Source organism: Callospermophilus lateralis, chromosome 8 (genome assembly GCF_048772815.1).
Source record: "Callospermophilus lateralis isolate mCalLat2 chromosome 8, mCalLat2.hap1, whole genome shotgun sequence".
Taxonomy (NCBI): domain Eukaryota; kingdom Metazoa; phylum Chordata; class Mammalia; order Rodentia; family Sciuridae; genus Callospermophilus; species Callospermophilus lateralis.
In genome coordinates this window covers 6,666,792-6,679,075 of record NC_135312.1, presented here as the reverse complement: position 1 = coordinate 6,679,075, position 12,284 = coordinate 6,666,792, and the positions used below count along the sequence as shown (strand labels likewise).

General features: G+C 41.5%; 1 protein-coding gene across 1 annotated transcript in view; it reads left to right on the top strand.

Moving 5' to 3' along the window:
• Positions 1–4,693, top strand: part of Clnk (cytokine dependent hematopoietic cell linker) — a 60,547-nt gene extending 55,854 nt beyond the window's left edge. Inside the window, exon 14 of the mRNA XM_077110201.1 lies at positions 4,547–4,693. Within this exon, the coding sequence (XP_076966316.1) occupies positions 4,547–4,693 (147 nt within the window). The remainder of the gene's footprint in view (positions 1–4,546) is intronic.
• Positions 4,694–12,284: the final 7,591 nt, after the last annotated feature.

Sequence of the window (12,284 nt, the reverse complement as noted above, 5' to 3'; positions counted from 1 at the left end):
TTCTTTTAATAACTAGAAATATCACCCCTCTCTGATGAACACCGATTGTGCATGGACTTGCCAGCTCAGATTCCCTTTATCCTTCTACACCTCTTCCAGCCCATAGAAATTTCTCATTTTTAAGAAAAGCATTCTATGATTTATAAATGCTTGGGCTAAAAGGCTCCTCTTCCTTAGAGAATACAGGATATGGATGTCATGTGGCTTACACGTGCCAGGGGCCATTTAATTTGATCTTTCGTGTGGTCCTTGAAAAACCGTGGGAAGGACACATTGGTCAGTCCCCTTTGCTGGTGAGGAAACTGAGTCTGTAACAAAATTGCAGCTGTTCTGTGGGCAGGCTCTCTTTGGTCTGCTGGTGGGAGAGATGAGGCCGAGCGGCTGTGTGGTTAGATGCTCATGGAGTTAGGCTGTCAGCTGTTCACCAACAGCCTTTGCAAAGAGGAGCTCCCAACAAAGGCAGCCCATAGATCCAGCCCTCGGCTTCCAGATGAGCTACTCCAATTATGGCCACCAAGGACCCTTAGGAACCCAATGCCTACTTAAAAAAAAAAAAAAAAAAACCCTTTTTGATGAATCCATAATTTTCTCTCCTTTGTGTCCTCTAAACAAGGGTTTCCTTTTCACGTATTTATCGACCTCCTCCTTGCATTTACTCTGCATTGGCACCCCTCTGAGCAGTGAATAACCATTAACTAACTTGATCCACAGAGTCATTAGAGCACCCTTGGAGCCAGGTGCAGCTGACACCTCCATTTAACAGATGGTGAAACCAAAGCACAGAAATGTTAAGTAGCTGGCTCAAGGTCATGCCTAGTAAAGAGTAACACTGGGAGTCAATATAATCTGAAAAAAAAATGGCTTCCTCATAAGGTCATAGATAACATCAAGACCTACCCATGGGAAAACAGCCCAGAACAAGTAAGTTAACGATAGTTAGTTAACACTTACAATGGCGCTCAGTTTGCTGGACTGAGAAACTGCAATTATCCTCCTTGAGACAAGCTGTCCCCTGGCCCTTTCAACCTGAGCCTTGGCCTTGCTGGGGAAGAAGCTCACATCTTCAAGGAAAGGTAGATGGAGGAATGTGGTGTAGCAAGGCTCTGCTAAGTGCAAGACATCTGCAGGCTCTTGCATCTGTGCTCAGATGGCACTGTCACCACCTCTGCAGGAAGTGCATAATGAGAAAAGGGTACTCAAGACAGTTACTGGTTCACATGCTTTGTAGCTGTCCCCAAGCTCCAGCAGCACCAAACTCACTCACGTCAGGCATGTAGAGGCAGGTGCTTAATAAGCATCTGTCCAGTCCACCTAGTGTGACCCCTGAAAGCATTTCCTTAGGGCTGTGTGCCCCGGGCGTAGGCAAGGACCAAAAGGGCTGCAGGAGAAGTCTGATCAGGCCCCTGAGAGGCTCTGTCCATCGGCACCCCTCAACAGCAGGAAGGGCATGCAAATCCTATAGGTCCCCAAATCAAACGCCTGAGCCACTCCACTTTGCTATGTATTAAGAAACATGGGTCATGTAATTACCCGGATGCCTATAAATTCATTCCTGAATTCAGATTTAGTGATCATCTGTGCTGTTGGTTTTCCAAGGGTACTATTGTAAATTACCACTAAACTCGGTGGTTTGAAACAAGAGAAATCTCTCTCCATTCTGGAGGCTAGAGAAAATCAAGGCATCAATGGGGAGATGATCCCTCCAGAGGCTCCAGGGTGGGCTCCTTCCTCAACCCTGCAACTGCTGGTAACTGTGCCATCATCGGCTTCCGTGGCTTCTGGCCCCACCCTCACAGTCTCTGCCTGTGTTCACACTGCCGGCTCTGCTCCCGCTAAAGTCTCCCACCACTTCAGGAAACACAAGTTTGCATCCGGGGCCCCAGACAACCTAGGATGAGCTCCTCCTCAAAAGATCCTTAATACTGGTTTTACCCAATAAAATTAGATTAGCCCTGTGAACATGAAAGGTGACAGCCATCGATTCTGGGACAAGGACATGGACATGGGAAGGGGGGCGCCACTTGGCCCACTCTGCCCATTTTCTTATCTATTGGCCAAAATTAATGTTATGCCTGCACCTTGCTAGACTCAGTGCTCCATCCTGGGAACAGACTAGAGAAAGGTAGAGTCCCTGCCACCCAGGGACACCCTGTTCACCTGTGCCTACCTATGCAGGCACCTAAGCAACAGTGAGACTGGTTCAGTACCTGTTCCAGCCAGCCAGGGAGGCACCTGCCCTAAGCAACCTGTGGAACTTTACCTGCTGCTAAATGTCAACCCTTATCTAATATTTAAACGTCCTGTTAGTCGCATTCTGAGAAAGATGAAAGAAGACAGCAATTTCAATCACTGGTCCCTCGGCAAGTGATTACAAGTTTCTGAAAATTAAATGTTTACTTGATAAATTAAATTTTAAAGACTAAGATGAACAATGAACCATGGGTTTATTTCTCACTACTCCTATCATTTTATTTCACCTCATCTCTCTTGGCCTTTCCCCCACCACCTGACATCCCTCCTCCTTTTATTTCCATGTGAGTACCTGATTTTTTTAGCAAGAAAAAAATGAAACACGTATGATAAACACAATACAAAAGATAAACACAACAGAGCTAAACTTTAAGGTCCAATATTAAACCATGCCTGGCTTACTAAATATTACAGGCATGTGCCTGTAATCCCAACAACTCAGGAGGCAGAGGCAGGAGGATCACAAGATTGAGGTCAGTCTCAGCACCACATAAAAATAAAATAAAGATATTGTGTCCTCCTAAAATTAAAAAACAAATATTAAAAAAAAATTTAAATCTAAAAAGTGCTGGGGATGTTGCTCAGTGGTAAATCAGCCTGATCCTCAGTAGTAAAAAAGAAACAATATCTAATATTAAGATGTCATTTACTGTCCCACTGAAAAAATAATGATTTCATATAAAAGTAATAATTATAACCTTTTCTAAAAATCTCTTTGGGGGCAACATTTCAGTTGCTTCCTGCTTCTTATTATAATTATGATGCCATATAAAATATTATTCATTTAGTAGATCATTAAAACAATTATTATTCAGTTCATTATTTGAGGGCAAGCCTAAGGAAAAGAGAAAACAGAAATTAAGTCTAAGTGTCTTGCAGTCTCTCAGCCTTTGACAGTGTCTGTGGCAGGGTTTTCAGCTTGTCTCAGTCTGTTTGGGATGCTATAATAAAATCCTATAGAACTGGTAGTTTATAAACAACAAAAACTTCTTTCTCCCAGTTCCAGAGTCTGGGAAGTCTAAGATCAAGGTAGATTCAGTGTCTGCCGAGGTCTTACTTCCTAGTTCACAGATGGTGCCTTTTCACTCTGATCTCACACGATGGAAATGTCTCTCTGGGATCTCTATAGTAAGGACATGAACCCCATTCATGAGGGTGCCATACTCATGACCTAATCACTTCCCCAAAGCCTCACTTCTTAATACCATCACGTTGGGGGTGAGGATTTCAACATATGATTTCTGTCCTGTTCCCAGAAGAATGAAGCTCCATTCCTGCCCTGGTCCCCCAGCTGTGTGACTCTGAGGAAGTCAATATATTCTCTGAGCTGTAATCCCCTTAGCTCTTCAGGAAAGATCATTCCACCTGCTCTGCTCACCTCAGGGGCTTGCAGAGGACGATTGGGTGGAGGCAGAGAGAACGAGTCTTCCCCACTACCCTCAAACGTTGCCCTCAGGAACTCATCCAAACCCACCTGTCAGAATGTCTGCATAGTTCTGCACAAGTCTTCCCAGCACCCGTCCTTGTCTGTGCCCTGTAGGTCCTGTTTTTCATGTCTCAAAACCCTCCCTGTGACTTATTTAGGATCACTGATCACACAAAGCCCTTTTCAAGTCTGTACTCTGGACACAACCCCTCCTGGTTCCCCAAAACGTGAAATAACCTTACTTCCCATTGCATTGCTATAGCACTTTGTCTCTCTAGAAACTGAAGCCCAGGGAGGACAGCCAGACTGGCCAAGGACCCGTGGCCCCGTAGTTGCCACCACTCGTCAGTGCTAACTGCAACTCCTGAGGACAAGAGGGCTACAGGAAGGAAAGCACCAGAAGCACTTCCCACCCTTTCCTGGGCTCCAGCCATGTCCTCCCTTCTGGCTGGGCCCAGGTAGGGGTGAGGCTAGGAGGCAGCAGAGGCGCCATGATACTTGCTACATCATCAGCCCACCTGAGTCCTTCCGCCTGGGAAGGCTGCGACAGGAGGGTGGTCCTTGGTCAGCGGGTCTGAGTCCAGGAAAGGCTCTGTGGGAGGAAACATGAAGAGCTGCTTAGGGCTCACTGGGGTCCCTGCGAACACCTTTGTCACCTCCTCTCACCTGCTCATCCTTTCCAATCACCCTTCAAGAAGACCTTCTTTGCCAAATCCTTTAAAAAAAAAAAAAATTCACTCTAACCTATCTTTATATATGAAAATTGTGAGACGAGGTACCCTTGTCCCTGAATAAAAGAGAGCACCTTAGCTACAGTGTAACCAGACACAAAAATGTTAAAAACCATTACTTCTCCTTTGTGTGTTGCAGAAGTTTGATTCCGTGGAAGACATCATTGAATACTACCAGTATTTTCCTATTACACTCATCGATGGCAAAGATAAAACCGGAGTCCACAGGGAGCAATGCTACCTCACCCAGCCGCTAACCCTCCCTGGACACTTCCCGCCTGGCTAGCCTGGTGCTTCTTCCTCCTTGTTCATTGAAGTCAACGTGTGTGTCGTTTTGCATTTATCCCAAAAGATTATTTTTTTGTGTATTTAGAGATGACTTTTTTGACTCTGTAAAAGAAAAAAAGTAAATGTTCTATGATGGATGGAAACTGGAAAGATCAAACATGATTTTGAAAGTTGAAACAGAAATATGTATAACATGCAAGGATAAAAACCAGGCTCTTACAAGTATTTTCTAAACAACAACAACAACAATAAAAAACTATCAACAGGGTATTATGCTCATGTTGCAGCAAAGGTTGCAAGAACATATTGCTTAAAGATTTGCAGCTGGCCAGAGCATGACTAGATGAAATGAGGTTCCCAAACCTGCCTCTCCACAGGGCGCTGAGCTGGCTTTTGTCTCAGAATTGCTTGGGGTTCGCACATTTACAATGTTCAGACAATTCTTTATGCTAAAAACGTTGGGGAATGTTAGTTCTACTTTATTATTAATCCAGAAAATTCTTTTATAGGGATAAAATGTGATATGAGAAACAAGAGCACTTGTGATTATCAGCTGAAGGACAGAAACTGCAAACATTTTGACTATGGTGTGAAATGTCCACAGGGCCAGTGCCTAGCAGGCTCTGTTTACCATAACTCTGAGACAAATAGAACTAGTGAATTCATAGTAAGGAGCTCAGACCGCATTCCATTCCAATCTTAAGGTGAGCATATATCTGAGTGAAAAAAAAAAAATGTTTTTAAACAAATCCAATAATGGTTCAAAGATAGGAATCACTGTCCTCAAATTAGTGCTGATTCTTGCAGTGTAATTGCATATCAAGACATTGTCTCCTCTCAAGACAAACAGGATTTAATGTGATTCCTGTTTTGCAATACAGATGAGGGAGTGAAGGTTCAAAGAAGTCATTGATCTCCCTCAATATAAGAATGAGCCCAGTGGGGTGTAGTGGAGCACACCTGTAATCCCAGTGGCTCCAGAGGCTGAGGCAGGTGGATCACAAGTTCAAAAACCAGCCTTAGCAACTTAGCAAAGTCCTAAGCAACTTAGTGAGACCCTGTCTCAAAAATTTAAAAAGACCCTGGGGATGTGGCTCAGGGTTCAATCCCTGATACAAAAAAAAAAAAAAAAAATTAGTCCATAAAAGGGAAAAATTTTTAAATACAGAGTTACCTTAGAACAAAGAAATTCTTGAAGTAAGTTTTTAAAAAGGTACTTTGAAATCAAGGGAACACCATGACCTCAAAGTGTAAATGTAAACTTCATGGGGTGTGTATGGAACGGGAGCTCTAATGCAGAAGTAAAACCACATGGGACTCAAAGGCAATAGAATCTGGTGAAAGCAATGTCCAGGGCAGTCTCTTCCCTGTAGGCAGAGAGCTCTCTGGGAAGAGCTCGGCACCCACCCAGACACTAACTCAGGTGCTCACCCTTAGGAGGGCCTGGAAGTGATGTGTCCAAGCTCCATCAGGAAGGTGTCATGAGGAAGCTCCTTGCGGAGGTCCGTGAAGGGCAGCCCAGAGAGACAGGGAGACCCCTGGGGCTGCTGCTGAGGAGGCAGAGAGGGAGAGAGCAAGAGCAGGAGAGGCAGAGCAAGACTGAGCAGCAGCTCAGAAACTCTTGGCCAGCCATGCCAAAGGCTACCTATAAAGTAGAGCATCACATGGCAGAAGTGGCCGGGGCTGGGTGCCTCTCTGTGCTGTCTTTGCCCAGTTCCCTGGAAGAAAACACCTCCAGGTCCTGTGGCAGACCTAGAGGGGCCACTCAGGGAGGCTGTCAGATTGTGACTGTATTTGATTCTGACAACAGACAGTTCTCTGAGGAGGACAGGGCAGATATTCCTAACACGTTTGATAATTGAGGAAATCGTCCTTCCTTGGCCAAAATCTTTAGGTGTTTCTGTTCATTTTGCTTGCTTTATGGGTTATTGGAAATTCAATATCTGGGCTTGGCATGTCCACATTCCAGTATTTAACCCTTTTCAACCCTGACTCATTTTCAGTGTAAAGAGCCACTTGATTCTCAGCCTCAGTAGAGCAGTAGGACTGAGGCTGTGTCTGAGTATAGCATCGGTGCAGTTGCTGTTTCTTTCAGACTAAATAATCCCCATTCTGAACCTTTCTCTCTGTCACCTTGGTGAAGAAGGGTCGCAGCACTGATTTGCATGCCACATGTGTGTTCTTTGGGAGGCACTACTGTGGAGTTGGAAACAAAGGTGTGAATAAGTGATTCCAGGCAACAAGTGTGCAAATAAATAAGTCAAATCTAAACCGGTTTCCCGTGACTCTGTGTGTTTCCATTGTAACACTTACCACTGAGAGTTTGTGTGGTGAGGCCAACATTAAATATTTTAATGAATCTCCCTCCCAATGGCTTTGAAAAGTCCTCAACCAGGACATTATAAATTTCCCTCAATTTATTTCATAGAAAACTTCCCTTCTTGGTGTGGGTGTAAAAGAGAGAATAACTGCATCATAGTTGTAATTAATTAAATCTGGGCTAATTACTATAGAATAATCAAATTTCCCCATTGGCAAATAGAGCCCATATCATACATATGTGTATCATGCAATACACATTTTATGATAGCCTAGATTGTATATGATTAGCATTATATTTGTTTATCTCTTTTTATCCTTGGTAATATTTGTTCTAGCTAAGCATATTTACTTCTTTTGAGCAGTTGTGATATATAGCTGAGCTAACTTAAATGAAAGCAAATATGTAATTAAATATTCTATTATTCTCTGGAACTGAGTATGGAAAAAGGGAATTTAAAATGTACTTTAATTTTCTTTGTTTCATTTCCCATTACCCCTAGAGCCCTTTTGGAATCATATTTAAGACAGATATAGAAAAATAAAAATTTTAGAACAATTATTGACATATGAGCACTATGCTGGATTTGGGGGATAAAAATGAAAAAAGAGACAATTCCTCTGAGAGTCACAGCCAGGCAGGAGCTTCATGTGTAAGGAACATCTTAACAGGTGTGAGATAATATCTCATTGTGACTCTGATTTGCATTTCCCTGATAATTAGTAACATTGAGCATCATTTTATATACCTGTTGTCCATTATCAAAATACAAAAGATACCAGTTTTCTCTATATCAATTATACCTCAATAAAGCTGTTTTTTAAAGAGACAAAAATCATCTGGTACATAATCACAGATGTGGCAGCTCTGTTCTCTCTCCTGCACCACCAGGGCATTGGTCGGCAGGAACATGACTCATGGAGAATGTGGTCAGGGAAGGGCTCCCAGAAATGTTCCCAAAGGGACTTGGAGGGTACCCTAGACCATGACTTCAGAAGTCCCTTGTCAGGCTAATGTTGAGTACTCTTGTGTTAGAGGTACGGTTCCAGGTCCTTGGAATCAAGTTGCGACCACCTGTTGAAGAGGTTAGTGAAGACGGTAGACAGCACCCTAGGGGAAAGACGGATGATGCATTCAGTGGCTCACCATCCAGAATAAACCACAATCACGTCTCGACTTCAAATCACCAACAAAAATATGTTCTGTGTGAATCAAAAAGCCAAAAGCCAAGTTGAAACTGAGTCTTGTATTTTCATCTAATAAATTTTATGACTTTGGGATAAGGAAAGAATTCTTAAACAAGATGAAAACATACATCACAAAGGGAAAGGTAGATTAATTACATTAAAATTGTAAATGTTTACAAAAGTCTGACCAAAACAAAAAGCAATTAACCTAACATTATGAGCAAAGGTATTAACAAGTAATTCACAAACTGAGTCAGAGAAGTCCCAACTCTTCAAGTTAAGACATCAGCCTTGGTATCTATGTATTTATCAAAACTGGACAGATGGAGTTATCAATGTCAGCTGTGTAGGAGGAAATTTGATAAGAAACAAGCTGAATTTCAATACAAAAATCTGGAAAGGATTGGGATTTAGCATCACTATTTACCCTCGAAGACTGGTAAAGGAACTGTAGTAAACAGAGGAGCTTTTATTGACAGTCATGATAAAAACCCATTACAATCAACACATCCCTCCTCCAGAAACTGGGGTTTAGTCAACCAGGCTACCTTTTGAGGCCATTGAGAGAAAAGACTTCCAGGAAGAGCAATAGAATGATCACCATAAACCAAGAGAATAGAGCAATTGTGCTGCAGATGCTAACACTGCGCTGGTCCCCAACACAAGAGCCAGACCCACCTCATCAGGCCACAGGAGAGTCCCACCCACACACACACACATTTAATCCCACATCTTTGTACCTCAATCTTAAATAGGAACAGTCAAAACCTTGGAGGAAACTACTAATATGAATAGCATCAAATAAAAACTACAACCAGAAAGAGGCAAAAGAATTCAAAGGGAGAGATAAAGTATAGGATGAAGAGAACTGAGAAGTGTACTTAGTATCCTCAGAGACATGGGATGTGGAATCCATGAAATGGGAATAGAATGCTATTTAAATCAATATTTAAAATTTTTAAAATGTGAGAACACCAGTGGAAAAAAAGGACAGAACCATATGAATGTTGGAAATTTTAACACACACTGGCAGGAACTGATAAGGGAAGAAAACAAATAGCCTACCAGACCTCATTCACTCACAGGCCAGTTTTCAAAACAAATATAAAATAAAGATTTTTTTTCCTAGTCCACATAGTACATTCACTAAGAAGCACCATCTCCCAAGACCTAAAACAACTCTTAGTAAATTGTAAAGAACTGAAAAAAAAATGTAGATTACATTCTTTGAACAACAACAAAAAAGAAAATTAAAATCATAAATAACAAGATATCTACAAAAATCTTCAAATATTTGGAAATTAAACAACACATTTCTAAATGACTCAGTCAAGAAAGCAAAAGGGAAGTTTAGAAATGTCCCAATGGATAATTAAATGCCACATTCCAAAATCTGAGGAATGCAGTAATCTTAAATAATAAATACTCAATGTAAGCATTTATAGTTCGATAGATTTAAATGCAGGTATTGGGAAAGGAAGGCTTAAAATTAAGTATCGTAGTTTCTACAGCCATAAAGAAAGAAAAAATTAAGCTCAAAGGAAGTAAAAAGAAGCAAATCATAAAAATGGGAGCAGAAATAAAAAATAAACAATAAGGAAAACCAAGAAAGTCAAAAGCCAATACTTGAAAAAGATTAAGAAATCAATAAACTGGCTATAGCAATAAAAATATAAGCAAACAACACAGAAACTACCAATATGGAGTAAAAGAAGGGACAACACAACAGATCCCACAGGCACTGATGAGATACTGAAGGAATATCGGAAGCACCTTTATTCCAATGAGTCAAAACATACCTTCACAGATATAAGAAGAAATAGAACATCCGAATAGCCCCTCAGCTTTGAAAGAAATTAGAAGTTTTCCCACAAAAGGAAAGCTCTAAACCAAGAAGCATCCTCTCAACATTTTTTTAAAAATAATACTAAATTTAAAAACCTTTTTCAGAGGGCTGGGGTTGTAGCTCAGTACTTGCCAAGCATGTGTGAGACACTGGGTTCAATTCACAGCACCATATATAAATAAGTAAAGTAAAGGTCCATTGACAACTAAAAAAAAAAAAAAAAAAAAAAGAGCCAGACCCGCCTCATCAGGCCACAGGAGAGTCCCACCCACCCACCCAACACACACACACACACACACACACACACACACACACACACACATTTAATCCCACATCTTTGTATTGTACCTCAATCTTAAATAGGAACAATCAAAACCTTGGAGGAAACTACTAATATGAACAGCATCAAATAAAAACTACAACCAGAAAAAGGCAAAAGAACTCAAAGGGAGAAACTAGAGAAAGAGGGAACACTTCCCAACTCTTCTTATAAGATTGGTTTTAATACCAATTATAAATAAATAAACAAGTATGATAAAATATAAAAAAAATACAATTATAGATTAATATGACTGACAAACATACAAAATGCTTAACAAAATATTAGTGAATTCATGGGAATAAAAGATGCTAACTTTGGAATTGAGTATAGACTATAAGATTAAAGACAAAAAGAATGGAACCAAGCATTCTACTCCAATTGGTGAAACCACCCTTCGTGGGGGCTTCCGTGTACCTGTACACTTGGGTTGAACAAATGGGTAGGTGGATGGCTGGTAGCAAGAGCTGGCTTTTGCTATTGGAACAGGAGAGTATAGATAAGAAAGGAGATGAGACCAGAATGGTCCACGTGACACTGCATTAGAGTTGAAAACATCAGGATGAATTCACGTTTACCTTTGTGATGCTATAACAAAACACCAGACATAGGGTCATGTAAAAATGACGCAATTTATTTCTCCCTTTCTGGAGGCTAAGAAGTCCAAGATCAAGGCACTGGCAGTTTTATTGTCTGGTCAGTTCTGCTTCCAACTTTTCTCCTTAACTGTTGTGGCCTCTGAAGGGTGGAATGCTGTGTACTCAGTTGGTAGAAGGCAGAGTGGCAGAAGGCCTGAAGAATGTGTGCATCCCTCTTTTATAAGAGCTACAATCCCATTCTCACGGAGGAGTCCTAGAGGCCTAATCACCACTCCTCTTAATACTATCTCATTGGCAACCCCTGAATTTTGGAGGAAGCATCCTAACCCCAGCAGTGTGTATACACATTAGTGGGCACACATTTCAAAGCTCTGTGCATTTGGAGAGGTTAGAAGCAATGATGCCCCAGACAGCACCCAGCAGACAGCACCTGAACCAGGTGATCGAGCTTAGATCCCTGGCAGCAAGTCGTGTTGAGGGCATGCACCCTTGATACAACACGTGAGCAGGACACCCTCCACGCAGCCTCCCCCAAACACCCACGACCACCCTCTGGTCATGAGAACGACATCAGACAGATGCAACGTGAGGGACAGGGATGTTCCCCAAAATGCCTGATCATTCTTCCTCAAAACTGTCAGTGTCAGACCAAACAAGCGAAGTGTAGCCAGGAAACACAGAGAGACCAAGGGACAGAAGGTGGGAGGAAGGGAAGTCCAGGGAGTGATAAGACCAACTTGTTACATTGTGTATTGTGCGCAGTTAGAATATGTAACAACAATTCCCATCAGAATGTACAACTATACTGCACCAATTAAAAAATGTGTGAGCAGGGGAGCCATTGTAACTAAAAAATACTAGAAAATCCACAAATATAAAATTGAAGATCTAATAAAGGCAGTGATACAAGTTAACGAGAGAAGGGTAGTTTATTTAACTAAACATTTTCAGAACAACTGAGTATCAAAGGTGTGAGAAGGAAGAGAGTGTTCCTTTCTCCCATACAAAAGTCATTTACATGAAAAATTACACATTTAAAGGTAAAATACAACATGAGCAACACAGAAGAAAACCTAGGAAAATGTTGGATGCCTCTGGCACTCATAGCAGCGATGGGCGTGCTGCAGACTTCTGAACCAGACAGGAAACTCAGAAACCAAGGGAAGTGAAGAACACTGGATTATGTAAACACTGAAAATTCAACATGTAACACAATAAGCAAAGTCGGAAGATAAAAAATGAGCTGCGGAAAGTATTTGAAATTTGAATGTCAGATAAACGGCTCTTTTATAGGACACAAAAGTGATTTCTGTAAACT